A 22,636-nucleotide genomic window follows, 5' to 3' on the forward strand; every position below is an offset into this window, starting at 1 on the left:
TAGACGGAGAAAGAAATATACATTGAATGTGTTTCTTTCTAGATATAACGCTCATAGTTTGTGAACTTTCCGTGTCCTTCACATTTACCGTGCTACAGATATGACGCAGATGTTGATGTAATCTACTTAAATAATCGGAATTATTCATTGTAAATATACCACATATGTATTCTATTACCAACTGGGATTGTTTATTATACTATAAATGCCTATATCTTTTCAAAGCACAACATTTAGAAGCATATTCTGACTATACTTCAACATGCAAATATGTCAGATGACACATAGTATATGTTATAAACCTTTCCTAAATTGATGCTCGGTTTCTTGGGACGAGATTTTACAAGAATGATTTACATTTTTGATGTTTATCTTGCACATTTTCTGCAGGTTATTTGGACCACTACATCACTCCCAAGCCAAAAATGTTCACTATTTGACATCTTTGCGGTTCTAGTTCATTTTAAACTTCTATCAGATAAACATCCAGTAGATAAGATGCATACAATTTTTTGGAAAAAATAGTGAGGGTGACCTGGTAGACAAGTGCTTACCACGTCCACCTCACTGTTCTGAGCCAGAGTGTGAGTGCTTCAGCCTTCATGTTCTGTGTGGGTTTTCTCCGGGTAATCCAGTTCCCTCCCACATCCCAAAACCATGCATGGTATGCTGCTTGAATACTGTAATCTTTCTCTAGGTATGAGTGTGAGCTCGAATGGTCGTCAAACAACTCATAATGTCCCTCTGGCCACTCCCCAAAGTTGGCCAGGATAGACTCCAGCACCACCAGTGATGGAAGATTAATCAATATTTGATCGTGAAACAAATATTTGCATTTTACTGCAATGCGATCCTTCACTTATGCTGCTAAGAAATCCTGAGACTTGCTCGTAATTGGTATGCCACACCGCTGAGGGACCCCTGAAATAATGACGCAAGGTCTCCATTTTGTCAATCAACGGAAATAAATTCTATTATTAAAAGCTCTCAGTTATTAGGGCTTCTTGGCGAAGAACGACGCTGGTGCTTGCTCACTCAAATACCGTATTTTCACGACTATAAGGCGCACTTAAAAGTCTTAAATTTTCTCCAAAATAGACAGGACGCCTTATAATCCAGTGTGCTTTATATATGGAAAAAAATTAAAATGTGTCATTCATTGAGGGTGCGCCTTATAATGCGGTGCGCCTTATAGTCGTGAAAATACGGTATATGAAAAACTGGCATTTCTGTTTACAGTGACCTTGGCCTACCTGCAAGTGCTGCTCTTCTGCATGACTTCAGCCCTATGGTACCCCGACAATTTGCAGAATCCGTCGTTGCTGTAAACGATGGGCCAGTCGACGATCTGCGCGTTGCCCAGCACAAAGTTGGTGTCTGCAACGCCCACAGAGATAAAAACACAAAAAGCACACTTAAGGGGTTAACGCCGGCATAGCACTGAAGTTAAAGACGTCGGAAATATTTGCCGTTGATTGGAATCAAAGGTAAATATTAGAGGAAATTATAAGAGAAAGAGTTACTAGAAGACATGGAAAGACACAACCAAAAAAAAGCTCAAGGGAAGTTAAAAGCAGTATATGGGGAAATATCTGGAAATTATTTTTGACCTCCACCTAGGCAAATTCCATTGGTCGACATTAGAATGTAATGCGGATAAACTACGTCAACACCAGAAATAACTACCTACAATTACTGTTTTTAATTTATGTTGTGCCACTACCATAAAGTCATTGGCTGCCATTGAAGATGTCCAGTTCATTTAAACTGGGAGGGGCTGGTATCAGATAATCGTAGCCAATGACTTATTGGTGTATTTTGCATGTTACGCATCGGAGTTTTCTTTGAAATTGACCTTTCGCAAACTCCGCCTCCCAAACGGCCATCGACCGATTTATAACACGTTGTTAAGTGGTCACGGTCAATCGGGTTTTATGCATTACTCCTTTGTCTAATTGATTAATTTGGGGTTACTTAAGCCTTACGAGACTACCAACTGTCATCCAATTTACCGGAAGAAGACAAAAAACATTAAAATGCTGCAGATGTCCAAAATGCGAAGTGGACGTGCGATAGCCCAGGTGTTTATCCAGGGGAGTGTTTTTTTTCCCTTCCGAAAGCCGAAAACACGACTCTAGCAGTGTCTTCAACGGATTAAATAGTGATTAAAATAGTTCAAATTAATATAACGCTATATTAAACTGGCTACTTATGTTGTGTTTAGCAAAGGCAGGAAAAAGTTAGATATTAAAATATTGGTTACTGGTCTCATTGCTATTACATCTACCGTATTTACTCACATATAAGCCTATATACCCTTAAAATTGCCTTCAAATCATTGACTTTTACAATTTCTTGCATATAAGCTGCCCCCTGATTCACCTCCATATTCATAGTTTTAATAGGGAGTACAAATGTGTTGCCGAACCAGCAACAATGACTAAGGAGGGGCGGAGTTTTTTCGAAAGGTCAATTGGGCCTATACTAGTCATCGCAAATGGTAAAAAAATGATAAATCTTCATGGTAGTGTTCTATCTTGTCTGCTATTATAAATATTCCAAGGACAAATTTGTAACCTTTGCTTTAAGAGCCCACCATCTACTTGCTAAATATTCATTATCCCCCATGATGCTTCATTACACGTAAGGTCGACAAACCGACAATTTCTCATTAGCGCTTAAATATATTTTTTAAATGACTGAAGGATTATTGTGGATAATTGACAAGGCCGCTCATTCGTCTGCAAATATCAATAATTGCCGTTATTAGTTTTAAAGGTCAGAAAAAAAGCAGGCGGCGGGTTTTAACGTGTCCTGTTTTGCGTATTTAAAAAGGTGAGCAGCAGCTAAACTTACTCATATCTGAGACAATAACTTTAATCACACATCGAAAGGGACAAGACGGAAACTTCAATTTCATACCACGTATGAACACAGATACACAATTACACTCACATACATAAAAATACACTTTTATCACATCCAAATAAATTCATGACAATGCACAAGATGTTCCATGCCAATGTGTTTTTTTACAATGATCAGATGGATGTTACTCTTGTTGAATCCAAATCTCTTACTCTTGTTTTGAAATGACTTTAACACTTTGTAAATTAACAACATTTGGTATAGAACATTTTAATGAGAAGGAAGGGCAGGGAAAAAACATAATAAGGTGCTTTAGATTGTACTACCTGTCTGTCTATGTGACAGTGTCCAAACTGAAATTAGTGAAAAAGAAAAACAAGAGTTAACAGATTCATATGACAAACATCAGGTCGAATGGGTGAATCGAAAAAAAGAGATGGAATATGCCGACAAACCAAAACAAAAAACAACATGGATAGACAATTGATTAATGTTGTTAAAGTGTGATCATATCAGAGGCGGAGCTTGGGGCCCGGTTGGGCAAGGGGAGGGGCCAAAAAGCAACAATCGGACCTAACCCAATCGGATCAGGGAGCCTGTTACTACTCATAGCACCCAGGCCTGGTTGAGATTTGCACCACCACTGCGTCATATTGTGATATTTTATGAACAAGATACATTTTTAAAGAGCATTGAAGTTTAAACCATTCAATGCTGATGGCAATGGTTGACATATTGTGAATGGCAGCAGATATGTAAATTAAATGAGGATAAGTGAGTAATTTTAACACAATATTTTGTTCTTTCAACCACAGTTGGCAATAATTTACTTTTTTTACAGTCTGGTTTTGGTGCCAGATGCTTTTTTATCGCTTTTTTTAATAGCAGAAGAATTGTCATTCCAATATTCAACAACACAGGCAAATGACGACGTTTAGGATGTTTATTTTACGCCACTTTTCCTCTCGAACACTCTGACAGTCTTTTTCTGTTAATCCGATTTCTGAATAACCACTCAGCTCATTTGCTAGTTATGATTGGCCGCAGACAGCCTTTGGCAAGTTTATAGGGAGAGGAAAATACATCATTTCACAGTAAAGAGAAAAAGGAAAGTTTATAAATGGAATATGAGCCCAAAGATGCATTGTTGCCACACCAATGAGGCAGTTTGCCCAATAGGCTATGATTTGTTATACACTCCTCGCTAGACATGAGGACTAACAAGTTTAAAAAAAAAAAAAAAAAAAAAAGCTAAAGTTTGGCATTATCTTGAATATGCTTGAAAACTCACTTATGCAGTTTGGTGTGGATGTTTTTTTTTTAACGAAGGTAAAAAAAAATTACAAAAAATTAGAATTCAGTTTTGTGTAAAGTTACATTAAACGTATGTTTGAGTGTGTCTGTATATATTAATCCAAGCTAATTTACATTTGTTTGTTCCGTTACGAGTGCGTCGTCGTGGAAAGTCCCCCCCGAAACCCCAACCCGCCCCCTCTGTGCGTCTCTCTCTCCCTTTGGCGAAATCCGCCCAATTTTAGTTACATTAAACACATTTAAATTACTATTAAACCACTAGTTATGTGTTACTTTGTTAATATATGGCAAATTAGAAGAAATAAAACAATTTTTCCAATCCAATATCCTGTTTTTGGTGTTTTTTCAGAGGGTTGGAACGAATTAATTTGTTTTTAGTTCATTTCAATGGGAAACGTTCGCTCGAGTTACGAAAAGCTCGACATACGATCTCAGTCCTGGAACGGATTAAGATCGTATGTCGAGGTACCACTGTACCAGGGCACAAGCTGTTTTCCAAGACTGATGGATCAAAATACTGTTCAACAACATGAAACGGTACAAAAGACAGCGGAACAATTCTTGTAACAAATGAGTGAAAGACTTTGTAGAATCCATCCATCCGAGCGGTGAGTGCTCTTTTCAGATTAGTATTCTTGGCCCCCTTTACAGTAGGTCCAGATTTAGTGCTGGCTAATCCGCAGACCGCCCAAGGTCGCGCTGGCTTTTGTCTCAAAAGGATGGATTTGCATCCTTTTTTGGGAATTTTGTCAACGCTCACTTCACAGCCATTGGGCGGCGATTGGGGTGCATATGGCGAAAAATGACAAAAATTTAAGCATTTTTCATTCATCCCAATCAAAGATTAGCGGATTTCTTGAAATGAGACCACCGTTCTGAAACAGTTAGAGATGCACAATGGCATCATGGTTTACTCGCTTGGCTTCGATGCAAGCAGGCGTGGGCTCAATTCCCACTGGTGGCGGTATGATTGTGAGTGCGGGTGGTCGTCTGTCTCTGTGTGCCCTACTGCTGACTGGCGACCAGTCTAGGGTGTAGTCAGCTTTTCGTCCGACGTCAGCTGGGATAGACTCCAGCAGCCCCAACAACCCTTACGAAGATTTGCGGTATGGAAGATGAATGAAACAGTTTGAAATTTAAAATGGTGCATTGTTGCCATCTGCTGGCAGTTGTGTGACAATAAAAAAATTCCCAGTTTGCAATTCGCTGTCACTGAAGTCAGTGGCTTCCATTTGTGGTGATAGACATTCCTTTTTAACTCAGCGGACTGGCAGTGAATAATCATGGTTCAGAGCTAATGAAAGCGACAAACGTCCAATTCATTTTGACTAAGAGAGGCTGGCAGCTTCATGAGTTAATATCGTCTGCCACACTTCCCCATTGAAAAACATTATTTGACTAGTATGCTTGTAAATGTCAGTGAATGAGTTTTAGAAAACATTCCAGGCTGTCATGCATAATAGTTACATTTACTACATCTGTTCAGTATTTAAGACGGAAAAGCCCTACAATAAATATAGCTTGCTTCGGCCAATTTTTCTTTTACTATTAATCTGGATGGGTATGGCATATTTTGGCCTCTCACAGATCACGCTCCAGTTTCTCACCTAGGTCTACAATGTCTTGTGTGTCTTGTCTCTGTTTTGCTACTGCAACCAAGAAATTTCCCGAATACGGGATGAAATAAAGTTCCAATCTAATCTAATGTAATTGCAACAAAGATGGTGTGGTGTTTTGACCTTCTAAACAAAAGGTGTCAAACTTGGGTTGGTTCGCGGGCCACATTAACGTCAACTTGATTATTTTTCAAAAAATTGGATTAAAAGAACTGGAACAAAAGCCCTAAATATTCTTTTTTTTTAAAATAGATCTAAAACAATGTTTATTTGAACTTTTTTTCTTAGTAAGGGAAAACATATTTTAATCATTTGTTTTTCATTTCAAAAGGAAACTAAATAGTGTTTTTTTAATTTATGTTCAATATTGAAGTGGAAAACAGAAAATATTTTTATATATTTTTAGAGTTTACAAAATATTTTTTGAACTAAAAACACACAAAAATATTTAAAAAATTGCAATTGTTGATTTAAAAGGGGAAAATCAGGAAATATAATATACATCTATAATCTTCATTTTAATTTGATCCTCAAACAGAAAGTCGGCACTCATGATTTACTTTCTCGGGCTGCACAAAATGATGCGGCGGGCCAGATTTGACCCCCGGGCTGCCACTTTGACACCTGTAATCTGAAGTATAGTCAACACAACAAAAACAGGAGAAACAGACGTCGTGATTTTGTTCCTTGTTTTGTGGTTTTTGACATCTACAAGAATGGTGAAATATTAATGAATATAATGAGCCATTTTATTTTTGCCGGGTTGTTGTTTAACTTTCAACCTCCGAGTCCAGCGATTAGCACATTTCCTGCACGGATACTTGACCTGTGCAGCATATATATATGCATTACTGGTCATATAACTCACACCAGAGACTTGTGTTGCTCTTGTGTAATTATGCAGGGATTTAAAAATGCATCGCTTAAATGGCAATAAGTAAAGGAAGAGTCGTTCATCCTGGGAGACTTTCAAGAGCTTCTCATATAAAGATTGCTCTAATTACATTTTTTTGTTGGTCCATCAAGTTCTCTTCATCCAAATCAATCCTGAGGGATGATTTTTTTTTATATGTCAGAACAAGTTACGATCCTGAAGTTGATTGATTGATTAATATGGAAAAATCCTCAGCATTCTCAAAATTCCATTTTTAGTGTTCATTTATTATTAATTACTGTTTTTGTTATGCTCACCCATAAAGAAGTTAATATTACTAATATGGCTGTATCATCATCGGAATGTACGTATATTGTATTGACTAGCCACACCAAGATACATTTCTTTTTTCATATTGCAAGTAGATCTACATTTATTTTAAAACCGTTTTGTACTTTGCATTAAAATCTAGCCTTTCTAGATCCAGAATGATTGTTTTTTAAATACTCCTTAATGACAAGGGTGTGGTGTTTTGTTTTGGTTTATTTTGTTTTTGTGTTGGGGTGGGGGTGGGGGGTTCTCTAATTTGCATCATCATTCAAACTCCAATGGTAGTCAGCAAAACCCCTAAAAAAACGACTAAGTCAATTTGGCATTGGAACTATGGGAACTCAATGGATCAATACAGTGGACACACACACACACACACACACACACACACACACACACACACGCACACACACACACACACACACACACACACAAGAGGAGAGAAGTGGGCTGCAGGGGAGGAGGGGGGTAAGCAAGCTGATCCTACCGTTGGAGCGCCTGACAATATTCTCCAGAAAAGTGTTCTGAGGGGCCACAAGTCCCCGGCGGCCCCCCGCCATCCTGCCGCTTCACTCGGCCTCCTCCGGGTGAGGCTCCGCGCGATGCTCCGGCGTCATGGCTGCGTGCACGCTACTTGTGTGCGGCTGTTTCCTGCTGGCTGCTCGCTCCTCAGCCCGCTGGTGCGGTGGTTCTTCATCTTCCTCATCCGGGAGGAGGAGGAGGGACGAGAACGCCAGAGATGCTGACTTGGATGCGGGGATAGGAGGGGCCGATGGGCTCAGGGTGGGCTTCCCACGGCCTCCTCCCTCCCACTCTTTTTCATCCCGCCCTCTCTCATGCAGTACGGCAAGGTGCCACAGCGACATCTGCCGGATGAAAGCCGTGAACTAACGTATATAAATAGATGCGTACCTGAAATACGAGTTTTGTCGGACAAAATTAGAATGTTTTGATAATTTTTAGATATACTAGGATGAAAGTGCAGTTATTTTAATTTTGAAACATGTCAACCAGCACCTTTTATAGATTAATGTGCTATGAAATACTGCAGCAAGTGACTTTAATATGATGTATTTTGGACAAAAAATAATCAGAAAATGCTAAATAATGAAATGAGATACTAATGAATTAGGCTTCCTTTCTCGGCTGCCTAGGCTCCGCCCACTAAAATATCTCCAAACAAGATGACACACCCAGAATTTCTGCAGTCTGCCAGCCCATGCAAAAAACTACCTCAATTGAGTATCAAATTCATTTTCTACATATATATTGTTAACCATCACTGTATTTACTTTATATATCTTGAATAGATAAATTAAATCATAATTTCATAAATTGTTAAATAAATTAAAATGAACAATTACACTTATCATCCATTATGAACTTCAAATGTGATTTTTTTTAAAATAATTAATTGGCTGCCAATGACAACAATAGACATCCAATTTAATTGCCCGGTTGGACGAAAATAGCCACAATTGGATGTCTAACACTGTCAATGGTACTAAAAAAGTTATACTGAAATGAGGGGCTGTTAAGGCTCTTGTTTCACTGGTAGCCAGAGATATTATTTTTTAAAATAGACCTTCCTGGCTGCCATTGGAAGCAAGAGACATCAATGAAAGTGCGAGAGATATCACCATTACTGCTGCCAACACTGCAGTGGACATGAATTTGATGTATGTCAACCTGAATGACAATCGATGAGTTAAATTCAAAGATAATTATTCACCATTTGAAAACACTGATTGAAAAAAAAACAAGTTCGTATGCTCAAATATTTTAATATATAATTGTACTGTGTTCTCAGAAGACTTTGAAGCATGACTAGTGGACTGAGTTAGTTACCATGGAAACCAGCGGACCGCAATGCACTGGAAAGGTGAGAGTCATTAAAAATGAAGCCTACCTAGGTGAGGCTGCCCTTCCACTGAGAAAAATGAACTCAGTGCAGGAAATATGCAGGACAACATCGTTATTAATGATTCAAACGACAAACTTTTGTCTGGAGATCGACTGTACAGTGATGTGACATAGTTAGACTTGGTTATAATAATTTTGCAACATGACTTTTTTTAGACACCACACAAAGGGCAACTTCGAAGACATCACACCAGTTTCATTTTAAATGGGTTTATGTATAATTGAATAGCACATTTGCAGAACCAATATGTATATAGCCTTCTAGTAAAAGGGAACATTGTGCGACATCAATTATTTCCAGTCCTGCGTCACAAGAGCATCAAAAAGTCTTTCCATGTTCAATCACGATCGCTGACTCATTCATTGCAATAGACAGCAAAGGCAGCCAATGAGTTAAGTGGCCCAGTTCTTTGAGAGTTCGAGGTGGGACAAATGATCGGTTATAGTTTTGTGCTGGGGGAAGTTGTAATATTTTGCCTCCCTAATGCGCAGAAAGTTTTCCGAACGACGCGCAGCGGCGCTGCCGTGCTCCTGCTCCACCGTCAGGTAGGGTCGACTGAGCCAGTACTCATTCTGTGCCTCGCGTTCCAGGTGCTTGATCATGTTGCGTTTCATTTGCCACGTTACAGGCCGTGGGCGCCGGTACTTGCCGATCCACTGCTTGCCTGGGATGCCCTTGCGTAGTAGGGCCAGGGTGAGAAACATGGTGTCTGCTCACGCTGCTGGGGAAAACAAATATATAGAAATATAATCATTTCAGACAGAAAAACAACCAAATCAATGCACCGAATTCAAAGCAATTGTCAATTTTCAACTGATCTAGAAATTGAGTTGACTAGATGATCTTCAGGATGAACTGTTTTTATGTCTTCATTTAGTTTACGCCAGAGGAAGCCAACGAAACACAATTGGAAATGATCAGGACGCATGTTATATAATGTGAGGGCGAGTAATTTGTAAAACTATTGTTTGATCATGATGTCCTTAAATTGACCCCAAAATGAATTCGGCCCGCATATGTGGCAATTGACATTGAGTCAGATCCAATCTTTATTCCTTAATATTTCAATATGTGCAAATAATACAAATAATATGCATCACAGCTTTTACCAAACTAACCAATGATCCTAAAAGAACTCGAAAAAATGAGATTCGATGGAATAACTTCAGAATGCTGTCGGATACCATTGGATGCTAAGTTGCTAGCAGGCTCACGTGTAGGCCATATTACAAGCCAGATTCGTTTTAAATAATCATCGAAGAGATGTTTTTCATATTACCTTAATTCCGGGCTAAAGAGAGTTCTGGTTTAGTTTAGTTCTGAGGGAAAGCCTGCAAATGCAGAAATCTATGCTGTTAAAAAATAAACAAGCTTAGTCGAGATCTCGTGCATTAAGTTTTAACTTCCGGGCTCATTTTCTTGTTCTGTTCTTTATTTTTAGGTTGGCAAAGACCTCATAAGCGCGTTACCGCCCTCTTCTGTTCTAATTATTTGGAACACAACAGATGTTGGGTCCTTTCCTACCAATTTTTGGAAGTTATTCATTTAAAATATGAAATATATAGTATTAAAATAGTTTTGGAGTGGATGTCATAATTGTTTGTCAACCCATTCAGACGTTTGGTGTGGTTTAATCCTATATAAAGAAATCAGACTTTACTCTTTTTCCACTTTCACGGGCTGAATATTTCACTGTCAAATTTTTGTAAACAAATAAAGCAGCACTTTATTATTGGAACATTCTACCTTTCCAAGTACTATTTTGACTAAAAATATCATAAATGTACCAACAAAAAGAATTATAATTTATTATTTGTATAAACGTGTATATTTAATTTAAACAGACTTTATATCGTGTATGTATAGGCACTTTCATTACATTCAACCTCCTCCCGATTGATGTCTTTATCTACCCAAATTGGCCACTAGATAGCGCTTAGAGTAAACACTTGAAAGAATAGTTCTGCCTCGTGAATTTTCTAAGGTTCTTATTTAATTATTCTAATGATGCGTTAAAAACAAGTGAGAGATGCTGAGAATCAAACAAAAAACCCGTTGAATCATTTGATCGATCTAGCAAAATATAATTTAGACATACATGTGTTTTCAATAGGAAAAAAACCTAGATGCGCAATACGCGCCATGAGCCAACCGGAAAGATCTTTACCATTTGCCAGCCGTTTTATGTCAGTGATAAACAACATTTATTTTCAACGGCGCATGTAATTAAAAATAACTATAAAATCCTCAATTTTCAACAAATTTTGAAATGAGTTGGTTTTTAGTGACCGACAGAAATGCAATATGTTCACGTTTTATTTACATACTTAAAAACATGTATTTTTTAATATCAAGTGTGATATTTTTATGACCCAAACCATTCAAAAATCTGCCATAATTAATCGTATTTTATGTTCGTTACAAGTTATAGCCCGCCAGAGATGACTTCTTAAAGATGGCCGCTGGTTACTAATGCTGCCGACTCCAAGTGTTTTGCATCTAGCGCTATATTCAGATGATATCAATGCCTATACCAGTGGGTGGAGTTTACATGAAAGAGCTCAATAAGGGGGCTGGGTTTAGTTTTCACAGGCTTTCCCTCCCCCATGTTCTCACGTCATTCTGGGCTCGGCTGTGAGCTAACCATCATCCACCGTCAACTGTAGCGGAGTTTCAGGGTCGATACCGTCATCTTTTCACGGGTAAGCCGAACGCAAAGCATGCCAACTAGTACCGATTTTTTAATTTCTAAACGAATAGTAGTTTTCTCATGTGAAAAATTGTTTTCAAATTGTTTCTTCAGCGTGTGACCAATGCGTGCAAACTTGTTTCGTCGAAACTTTCCTACCAGGGCAGGCCCGGTTATTGGTTGCAACAGGTCGCCAGTTGACGTGTGCATATTTGGTTGTGTTCTAAATAATATTATTGTTTTTCTCTCTTTTTTTTAAACAGAACGACCAGGTTACAAAGAGGAGAGGAGATAGACTCCGATCCAAAGCGGCTTCACGGGTTGTACGAGGATTAAAGTATCTACGGTTTTGTCGAAACTGCGAGTGGTGCGGATTCATGCTTGAGCTAAATGCGGTACGAAGCTAAAATGATGCCGGTGAGTATTAAATTATTTCTCACCCTGAACTCGCCGTTTGTCTCCGTTTTGTCTCCTCTTAATAATGATTATATTCTTGTCTTTTAAATCCACAAAATGTTGTCAACTTGTCGTGTCGAATGTGCTGTTGTTACCATGGCTATGGCTTGCTCTCGAGTGTACACTCATTTTTCCTCTTGAATAATTCTGACGTCTACTACTGTTGAGACAGATTAATCTGGGAACATTTCCCATGTTTACTTTATGGGTGGGAAGCAAACATTTGTTTCTAATATTTTGTTCAATTAACATGTAACATCGTCAACTACATAACTAGAAACATGAATTGGTGAACATACAAAGGCACTGTTTTGTCCAGTTATGATGTTGATCATGTAAAACAATTAAATAGATTGATATTGCTTGCTAATTGATGCAATGGAGCAATAACCCTGATTTATTGAGGGGGATATTTTCAAAACTCCTGCGCAAGATGTGAAAATTCTAACTACAGAGAGACTACCATCTTGCACTGAGGGGAAAGACATGCTTTTTGGGGAAACAAATCTCACCCATTTAGATTTCCTATAATTAGCACGTTCTAAATGTCCTCTATATAACAGAAAAGGTTATTTAAGTTTTATGTGGTGGCTGAGAAATGTTCAGATTTTGCAATGGCCTCTACAGAGGACAAATTTGAATTGCTAGTCTAGAGGATTTTAAAAAATTGCAGTTCTTTTCAAGTCTTTTATCTTTTCCACATGACAGTCAAGCTTAAACACTTATCTCATTGACTGCCATTGACAGCTTTTACCATGATAGCTGGCGTTGAATTATTATGTTTAAGAGCAGTGATCGTTGCCAGCCTCTAAGTCCAGATGCATTGAGCGTCTATTACCGTCAAGGAGTTAATTTACTAAATAACATCAAAGCTGTTATAACAGTAGGAATGTCCTTGACTTGTTTCCTTTTGTAGTTTGTCATTTGACTGTTACAGTCTTAATGTGAATCAACTCATTTTTAGAAGAACTGTGGTCTAGCTATTATTGTCAGATGGACACAATGAGTTAAATGTATTAAAAAAGACCCTTTAAATCCATGTTTCCCACGGTGTGCCGTGAGCAGTGGTCAAGTGTGGCGCGGGAAATTGCAAGAAGTCATACAATGTAATATGCAGAAAGAAACATTAATATGAATATAATGAGAAAAATTGAACATTACAAGGTTAAAATCAAAATATGATGAACGTTAAATTATAGATTACACCATTACAAGATTCAAATTGGTAAACAGTCATTTTGTTCCTTATTTTTCTCTAACATGAACCAGAAGTTGTTTGATTTCTACAGCATCAACTTTTGGCAATGTTAAGTTTGTGTGAGCACAACATTTTTTTTTTGCGTAATATTAGGAGATTTAATTAATATTTGGAGAAAAGTCATAAAAAATATGCGATTAAAAAGATTCCATTACTTATTTTTGCATCACTTGAACTGGAAGTTGTTCAGGGTCCGCAGACATCAACTTTCGGTGACACTAGGTTAGTGTGAAAAATTAGATTTTGGAATAATTTTGGAGGTTTTTGTGATTCCTGATGATAAAACTTTGATGAGAATGAGTATTGTTAACATAGGCGACACAGTTTTAAGTTAAACGATTTTCAGATGGTGGTGTCCGTAGAGATTTTGTGATGCAGCTCAAAAAAGGTTGGGAAACACTGCTTTAAACAATTGTTACTGATTTTTAACCCTCGCTTTCCCTGACAAAATTTAAAAATAACAATTACGTGAGTATTAGGAAGTGAGGCTACTTGCTCACACACTTCTTTTAAGAAGCCAAGCGCACTTGCTTCAAGCTTTGTCACTTTATCCTCTATGAAAACGACTCATTAATATTCCAAACTGAATAACCTGGTTTAAACAAATTAAAATTTTGTTGGTGCTTCATGGCAAGGTAAAACATTTATTGGATGTTCATTCATGTACAAAGAGAGGCACTATTTTGGCTCTATTATTTCCTTATCCTTGTAATTTGCATGAGGCCCAAAACAACCACTGTTCTCAAATGCCTCATGCAAAATGTAAACTAATCTCACCTCACGTGTGTTAAGATCTTAAGAATTAGATTTTCTTACGCTCTTAGAGTTTGTGAATCCCCTTCGGCGTGGTAAAAAGGTTGCGTATGGATGACTTCCTTCTGTCGCGCGACTTCGGCCCTCTACTCTGTGCGATGACGTCTGTTATCATTGAGCGACGGGATGTCTGGATGGCCATAAATATCAGCATCCTTTTAAGGATTAGTTTTATTACTGAACACATTTGCCTTGATCCTGACATTGTTTGATTTTATATGCGAGCTGGTGATTGAGATATGGCCCCTGGCATTTGCCTGATAAAAACAAAACAGTATCTGTACAGCAACCACCGATGTGAGGTATTGTCTCGAAATGACAGCCGTAACCCGTGTCTCTGCTTGTGGGGTGGGGGTGACAGGCAAGGGATAATGCTGTGTTGTAATTGCGTACCGAGATTGTAAATAAAGGGGGGGTGGGACTATTTAGAGAAGACAATGAGCTGCAGAAAGAGATCAGCTGTGTAATGTAGAAATCACTGATAAGTGACAGGCATCCTTTACTACACAATACAAGTTGCGTATTTTTGTTTTACCTTGTTCAAACATGCCTTCCAATTAACGAGCTTAAAAGAAAATTCCAAACATTTTTCATTTTCATTTTTCTTTGGAAATCAATGATACAGTTATACAGTATTCATAGTCCAACATTCTCAACAGCACATATGCAACAGCACTATGTTCTAAATATATTTTAAAAAAATTAAGTTCATAAAAATGTGGAAATGTACGCTGAAACTCGTAAGCAGAAGCCACTCCTGCTACTAGGACTCAGCACTGAGGAGGGAAAAAAAGTAGTTATAATAGGGGGACCCTACTTCGCGATTTTCCGATTATCGCGGCCATGTCTGGTCTACATTAACCACGCTATTCGAGGGATTACTGTAAAAGCCCAGAGGTATAGATAAAAGTAAATGTGATTTTAATGACCTGATTAGTAGGTAGTAAATATTTTTTAATTTGTGAACTATCAAATTTATCACTTGTGGCAGTTTTACTGGCAGCTGGTTTACCTCAATTTTCCCCATGTTGTGAAACACTTTCTCCCATAAATGTTGCATTGTTTTAATGGAAACAGAGTGAAATACTGGGAATGTTGAGCACTCCAACACCACCATTAGAACGTCTCTGTGAAACAGTACAATGCTGCTTCTTCAAAAACGCTGACACATAACCACCAAATTCACACGCTACAGCAGCATTTTTGCATTGGCAAGTTGGCTTTGAACAATAACGTCAATATTCTCTTCTATCAGGGGACCACTGGCTTTGAGCTAAATATATTTAGATACAAAATTAGAGGTAAAAGTCATTTTTTTACATTAAATAAAGCTATTATCGTAAGACTGAGAAGAAGGTCTTTATACACTTTAGCTTATTAAAATTTCCATGCCAAGTTTGATGAAAGAAAAATGAAAATGTGGCCTATCTTGTTTAGTAAAGGGTGCCCAACATTAATCAGTGTGTTGGGGCAGCACACTCACCGCCAATCTGGTTTCTACATTACACAGCTGAAGTCTTTCTGCAGCTCATTGCATTCTCTAATAAGTCCCAGTATTACAACTGCTAGCATGGCCAGGTGTTTGTCAATACGTCTTCTTAGCGCTTGCAATGCAGAGTTGCACTTGCTTGATTTCAAAGACTTTGTGCTTGTTTGAGCACATGTACTATTGAATTTAGCACCCAAGTGGGACAATTCCAGTAGACATTGTAGTGGCTCCACAAGAAACGCAAGGAAATCTTTTAGTCGCTACTTTTGGTCTCTGATCGGGTCGTAATTGTCTGCGAATGGCTTTAATTTCTTGTAGCGTTTTGGTCAAAGTTTAGGAATGTCCAGGAATGAATAGCCAGTGAAAGAGGTGGCCTCACCTAGGACTAAAAATATATCTGAGCACTTTCTGCTGTCTTGCCATATTTGAAGGACTCATGATGACATACTGGAAGCGTGTCAACTTTGAAAGCTCTGGCTGGTACAGCTGGGATGGCCACTGAGGGAAATGGTGCTGCATTGTCAAATGGACAGACTGTAATCACATTCGGAGGTGACTCTCCCAGCTACTTGATTAATTTGCTTACCTCAGCTAGAAGCAAAAGTGTGCGACAGGCCCGCAAGAATTGTCAAGGGTATGACTTTTTCAGTCGTCCAATCTTTATTTCCCCCTTAAGGTGTTTGATTTGATGTGGCTTGTCCAAGAGCTTTAGTCCTGACTTATTAAGGTATATTGTGACAGTCTTATGCTCAAATATTTAGTAGAATAGCACCCAAAGTTAGTGACAAAAACTTAAAGCAAGTGTGTAGAGATCTTGAGAAGCATACTCTGGAAAATAGGCCTGGTTGATACATTGATTTATAGAATTTGATTTTTTTTATTTGCAAACAATTAAAAAAAATGGGATTTCGTTTTTTGTCTCAATGAAACGTCTAATAGAAATCAAAAGGAAATACTTTTCTCATCCCACATTGTACATGGACTTGATTATTTTCCTGCTTTGTATAAGTGCCGCCCCCCTGTAAGCAACAGCTTATCTTTGTGCCTTAAAATTGTAGTTAAGAGACTCCTATTTAAGATTGGTTGCCAAAAATGGTACTGCTACCAATATCAAAGTATTGAGACATGCAACATTCCTATCTCCTTTGCATTGCCAGTGTTAGGCATGGGAAGGGTTGTGGGAGACTCGGCACCCAGTTAGGGGGTGGCAGGTGAGACAGTCTTATCACCACCAAAGGGCACCAAATAGAAGCAAAGAATTGCAGCACGTTTGATGTGTCCATGATCAATGTATCACTTAACGAGCAGCTGTCACCGCTCCTTTATGTCAGACAAGGCTGCCATAAGTTGTTGTTGGCAGTGAGAGAAAGAAATATATATGTCTTATGACCAATAATCTCTAGTAATAAAAGTAGTGCACGTTCTGCAATGTGAGTAATGCACACAGCGCAATGTCGTGGTATAAACAAGACATTGTTCAGGCTATGGCTCTTGAATACGAACAAATAAATGATTATACACTACTCTCATCATTTTTAGTGAGGTTAGTTAAAACAAGTTTTCCTTTTCACAAAAATAAGAAGCATAGTTAGTTTCTCGTACCATAATGCGAGTGGAACTACCATACCTTCTCAATATATGACTACACCAACAAATATTTTATTTGGTTATCCATTGACAGCATTCAAAATGTTGAAATTTTGCCTCCATCCATTGAATGGACATTAAATATGTCTTGATTCTATTGACTTTCTTCTCTTGGTAAACAATATTAAACCTGAGTCTAAAAGTTGTAGTAACATTAGTTTACATAGCCTAGACCTGTAGGTACCTGGGTGAAGACAAAGGACTGATCTCGTAATTGGCTTGTTGGTGGAGAGTGAGAAGTCTGTTGGAAATGTGCTGAGTACCAACTTTTAAAATGGTAAAAACTCAGCGTAGCCATTGAGAACCATATTAGAAATGCTTCTCATAAATGCTTCTTTATTGTCTATTGCAATAATAGATATTAAATGACTAATGCAAGTGCTAATCTTGCATTTGGTGCTTAAGAAGTGACAACAGGAAATGGAATGTCTTGCGTGCACACATCTGTGAAATGGAAAGAATAAAGGCAGCTATTTGAAGAACATTGTAACAAATGTGTCAATTATCTCTCAGCAAATGCAACTGTTGAGTCATCCAGGTGCAAGTGACAGAAAGTAAAACTAGCAATTAGCAATGAAAATGGAATTGGATTCATATTTTCGGGCTGACAAGACAGAAGGTTGTAATTTTAATTCCAGGATGGAAATCACGTTTACATTTATGAATGCTGTGTGTTGTGTTTTTAATATTGCCTTTCAAACAATAGTTTTTAGAAAAGCGTTTTAGTTTTATTAATCATCCGATACTGCAAAAAGTGAATACAAAGAGCTAATTGAGAGCACAAAACATGTTGCCAGATGGAGAGCCTGGATATCTTATCTCCCTTGGACTGGTTCCCAAATGCCAATTGAAGATAATGAATTCCTTCTGACAGCGCTGTTGTTTTTTTCGCCCAGCCGCTACCAATGTGGAATGCAAAAGGGTGACCTTACATTTGCTAGTTATCTTGTTGGTGCTGAGTAACTCAATTATGAAGACATCCCCTGTGATCTTTGTGTCACTGCAAAAAAGGAAAGTGCCCATCGAAGAGGTTTCATAGCTCCTAACTCAATATGTGACCAATCACGTCTTGAACAAAGTCTTGAGAGGCTAATTGACCCCGACAAGGAGAATCAGGGCTTTGTGGCTTGACATGTAGATTGAGATTGATGCAGGTGCTTTTCTACCATTTTTGTTCAAACAGCAATTTTAATTTGCCTTCAAACTCTGCTGATTCTCTTGGCTGTAAAACATAAATCATCTGCCGACTGCATTGCATATGTTCGGCCATTTTTCTGCCGTGCATATCTGAATCTTATGCATACATTCCTGACTTTTATTGGCTTTTGCTTGTGGTGTTGACGTTTGAAACTAGACTCATTTCACAATCAAAACAACCGACACACCAAGAGCGAGCCTTTTTACTTCAGGGGTGCAATCATAGGCACCTGCTGCAGGGCTTCCAAATGAGGATGAATTTGTTAAAAATTAATGTATGATTTTTATTATTCTCATCATTTTTCCCCACATATGGATGTATTTACATATTTTCCCCCTACTTATAAAGGATAAATATTAGGAGAAAAAAACTCAAAATAATGTTTTTTTGTGATCTAAGCTATATACAATAATAATATTACAATAATAACTAAACTAAGAAACAAAGCTCTCAAAGCATAATGTCTTCAAAAACTCAGTGCTGAAGTTCCATTCTTTCGCCTGCGCCGGGGTGACAATTTAACATATTTGACTTGCATTAGGTTAGTCTTCCTTTATTTTTTAGCTTTGAATATTTATTTTTTCACATTTAAGATGTGCAGGTTTTTGTTTCTCACAGGCTTTATTCCTATTGTTATTATTTCTTGATGTCATTAATTTTCAGAACTACAGTATCAAGGGCAATTTGACCCTAACACTCTCCTGTGGCTGTGCGTCCTCTGCCATATTGCTGGGTCCAATGAGGCTATTTAAATCTTTTTTCCTATTATTTCTTTTTTTAACCAAACTGTTTAGTTTAGTTTTCTTCAGCACACTTTGTAGTGCTGACCGGGCTCGCCTTTAACCTTATCAGTGAACAAACAGTATGTCTCCATCATTGCAATGAGACAGCGTAACCCGGTACACAGTTCCTGAGAACCTATTATTATTTTGTGAACATAAACAAGAAATCCAAGTTACATGGATTTACCTCAGAAGTCACAATATTTAATTTCAATTCCCAAGCTGCAACATGTGAACAAGAGAGCTGTTGTTAGTCAGATTTGCTTATTTTATAAACCAGTCGCAGAATTGGCAGAAGGTCTTCAATGTCAATACAGACACCTGAGCTTTAAACAATAAACAGAAACTTCCAGTATGGCCATAACTCAATTCTCCAAAAGTAACTAAAACTAGGCCAAACAATGACCCACACCTTCTGTTAACACAAGCATAATGTGACACAAAGGATTCTGTCTCCTTACAGTAACTTGGAAAAACTGATCCAGTGGCTTTTCTGTTCATATTGACAATTCAGCCCCTTTCAATAGAACAAATAAAGTGTTGGTAGCTAGCTGCAGGTGCTCAATGTCCCTTAGATGTCCTATTATGTTGCCCTATGGTGAAGGTTTTGATGTTGCAGTGTTTGACCAGGTGAAGTTATTGAACACAGAGGGGCTTCTGAACATTCCACGATCAAAATGGACATGCTTTTACTACCTCAACTTTCCGCTTGATTTGATGCATCACTTTTAACTTTGGAAACCTTAATTGAAGTACTTAAATTCCTCTTTTTAGTAAACAAATATTGAAATTCTCATAACTTTTTGAAATATTTATTAGCATTTATCACAGTGACTGCTTATTGAGTCACCCACCACAAGGGCAGTTTAAGATCCTTGTAATACACAGCTGGTAGCCTAGTGAGAATATGCATTTTTTTTTTATAGCAGATTAATTTAATCCCTGAGATGTGGTTCCAATGCATCATCCGTGTCGCGGCTTTACTTTTAGAATATCTACCAGTGATCCAGCTGCGTTCAAGACCATATCCCAGGCTATAATTGCCAGTTTGTCATTTTGAAGCTGTCTTATTAGTTGCAAATGCTGGCTGGGAAAGGGAGCCGGATCTTAGTTTGTTTATTTTTTAAATCTGTCATGATCGTAGCGATTCTCTTTCTCTGGGCTTTAGAACAACTGATGTGCTGCCTCTTGTTTGGCTCAACTTTCAGTTTGGTTAAGATAAGGCAAACTATCTCTAAAATTGTCACACTCGTTTTTGTTTTACTAGCCTCATCCGGTTGTGTTTTTCCATATATAAATGTCACATAGCCTTCAGAGTCACTCATAGCTGCCATTAACAGTAATATCATACTATATGGGAGGGATAGTGAGTGTGGCACACAACACAATACAAAATGCATTTTTTCCATGATCAAAATTAAGATTTTTCAGGTGAGAAAGGTTGTTCATTTACCAGAAATGTACCAAACTAGTGTGAAAACCAGGGTATGGACCACACCAGGCTAACCTGGTTTATTCAACCCCCTAATTTCTGGTAACTGGTCTAAACTACTGTAGGTTGCCAACCACTAAAATGGCTATTATTGCTTGCCCTTTTTGGGGGAGGTTGTTTTTTTAAGGTGAACGAGATTTGATATAATTAAAGATCTAGATGTTTTTTCTAGATTATTGATTCAGCACACACTGCGCCAACCTTCAGTGCCTGGCATCAAATATTTACTTGCTCTGTACCAGATAATGTTGTTCCTGGTACATTAACTTTATCGCGTAAAGGAATTAGTTTTTCAGCAGTTACGCCTCCATCGCCAGCCACTGTCCCTTTTACTCTCCAAATATTAAAAGGGTCATTTGAATGTCCTACATTGCTAGGAAAGTTTTGATGATGTCAGCTGCTCTGCTGTTCCTCGAATCCTGAAAAATGTCCTTACAGCTAGCTGTATGCGTAGATCTTTCGTCATGGTAACTACAAACAAGGATGGCAACAATGGTGATGTTTGAACAGGAGTCGGAAGGTATTTGTCATCATTTTCTTGGGATGGCACTTGGTTGGAATTTCCGGTCTGGCTGTATTTTGCTCACTGATGACTCACTAGCTGTTCCAGAGTATTAATGGACATTGGACAGGGCCTTTTATCTGTATCTTAAGGGAGCAGACATGCTTGTCAGGTACTTTGTGTCATACACTTTCACTGTAAATGACAATTGGTTCACGTTGCTAAGGGGACGTGAGTCTTTCCTCCCAAATCGCTGATCTATTTGGAAATACAAGAAAAGGGGATAATAAAGACATTTAAAGCTTTGTTACAATTGTTTCTGGCTAATGAGTTGGCTTGTTCACATTCCCTCCTGCCACAAAAACAAAATGTAGCTTTGATCCGATGGTTCTTGCAGTGGCTTCCGTAGGTTGCACCATCCTGAAAATAGAAACATTTAACAGCCCAACCCATGGGTTATTAAAGAAAACATGAACGCTACTCATTTGGAGGACAACATTACTGAAAAGCTGATCGCACTCCTAACGGTACCACAATTGTTGTATTGTAGTTTATCAAAGATGCCATTCCTACTGTGTGATCAGATTACCTCTGAGCGCTTATTCCAGTGTTGGCCCCAAAGCCTTTTAGGCATTAGATTAGACTAGATTAGATTAGATTCTGCTTTATTGTCGTGCCACGACACTATTAAATGCAGTCTTAGAACAAGTGTACAAAGCCTTTGAGTGTTTGTACCAATATGCCAGCAACACAATCTAGGGCTAAGATCGGGCCGATAAAATCCGGCCCGAGCACGAAGCAAACCCGAAATTTCATATTTTTTGTGAGGCCTCGGGACTCCCGACTCGAGTCGGCAGGAGGAGGGGTGATTTATTATAATAGATTAAAGCCTGTTTTTTGTAACAAAATCTGAGTTTAACAAGACCATATAAACATCTACATCTTTTATATGGTAATATAGATGTTTGACGATTTCAACTGTTTAAATGCCTGCTCAGCGTCAAGGTGCCAGTCTGTTTGTTTTCGTATGAGGACAAAGCGCCACATTGTCTACGTTCAGCGAAGCCAACGCAAGTTTCTCTAGCATAATAAACAATCAATTTGAAGCTTTTCCAAAAATCACTCTTACCGGTACAGGTGCGTGTTTAGTTTCCACCATAACACACTCGTAACGGAACAAACAAATTTAAATAAACTTGGAGTAATATATACAGACACACTCAAACATACGTTTAATGTAACTTTACACAAAACTGAATTAAATTTTTTTTTACCTTGGTTCTGGGCGGGTTAGCTGTTTGCCACGCCTCCACCCTCACGTTCGCTATCGATGGGCTGTTTGCTGTTGTATTCCCTTCAAAATATTCCGAAAATGATGCACACA

At 38.2% G+C, this 22,636-nt stretch overlaps 3 protein-coding genes across 9 annotated transcripts in view; 1 reads left to right on the forward strand and 2 right to left on the reverse strand.

Annotated features, from left to right (window-relative positions):
• The window catches only part of kcnh1a (potassium voltage-gated channel, subfamily H (eag-related), member 1a), a 49,275-nt gene extending 41,541 nt beyond the window's left edge, over positions 1-7,734 (reverse strand). For 2 of the 4 annotated variants that reach the window (XM_077612569.1, XM_077612567.1), the window contains exons 1-3: positions 7,490-7,734; positions 3,195-3,221; positions 1,254-1,377 (exon numbers count right to left, since the gene is read on the reverse strand). In XM_077612569.1, coding sequence (XP_077468695.1) covers positions 1,254-1,377; positions 3,195-3,221; positions 7,490-7,562 — 224 coding nt within the window. In that variant the 5' untranslated portion in view covers positions 7,563-7,734. The remainder of the gene's footprint in view (positions 1-1,253; positions 1,378-3,194; positions 3,222-7,489) is intronic. The other 2 variants (XM_077612571.1, XM_077612570.1) reach the window with 1 other exon arrangement.
• A 1,385-nt stretch (positions 7,735-9,119) lies between these two features.
• mrpl57 (mitochondrial ribosomal protein L57) lies at positions 9,120-10,367 on the reverse strand. 2 transcript variants are annotated; one of them, XM_077613430.1, is made up of 2 exons: positions 10,206-10,367; positions 9,120-9,644 (listed from the first exon to the last, which is right to left on the reverse strand). In XM_077613430.1, the coding sequence occupies exon 2, from the start codon at positions 9,628-9,630 to the stop codon at positions 9,319-9,321; it is 312 nt and encodes a 103-aa protein (XP_077469556.1). In that variant the 5' UTR covers positions 9,631-9,644; positions 10,206-10,367; the 3' UTR covers positions 9,120-9,318. The 2 variants fall into 2 exon arrangements, with proteins under 2 accessions (XP_077469556.1, XP_077469555.1); XM_077613429.1 differs by having other exon boundaries at positions 9,120-9,647.
• A 1,131-nt stretch (positions 10,368-11,498) lies between these two features.
• LOC144084529 (apoptosis-stimulating of p53 protein 2-like) overlaps positions 11,499-22,636 on the forward strand; it is a 36,681-nt gene continuing 25,543 nt past the window's right edge. For 2 of the 3 annotated variants that reach the window (XM_077613056.1, XM_077613058.1), the window contains exons 1-2: positions 11,499-11,628; positions 11,879-12,032. In XM_077613056.1, the coding sequence (XP_077469182.1) occupies positions 12,006-12,032 (27 nt within the window). In that variant the 5' untranslated portion in view covers positions 11,499-11,628; positions 11,879-12,005. Of the gene's footprint in view, positions 11,629-11,878; positions 12,033-21,130; positions 21,271-22,636 lie in introns of those variants that run through there. The other variant, XM_077613057.1, reaches the window with a different exon arrangement.

Source organism: Stigmatopora argus, chromosome 11, assembly GCF_051989625.1.
Source record: "Stigmatopora argus isolate UIUO_Sarg chromosome 11, RoL_Sarg_1.0, whole genome shotgun sequence".
NCBI classification, from domain to species: Eukaryota; Metazoa; Chordata; class Actinopteri; order Syngnathiformes; family Syngnathidae; genus Stigmatopora; species Stigmatopora argus.

Excerpts from the sequence above, each read along its gene's own strand:
- mrpl57 (XM_077613430.1), bottom strand. The coding sequence starts at position 9,630 with ATGTTTCTCACCCTGGCCCTACTACGCAAGGGCATCCCAGGCAAGCAG.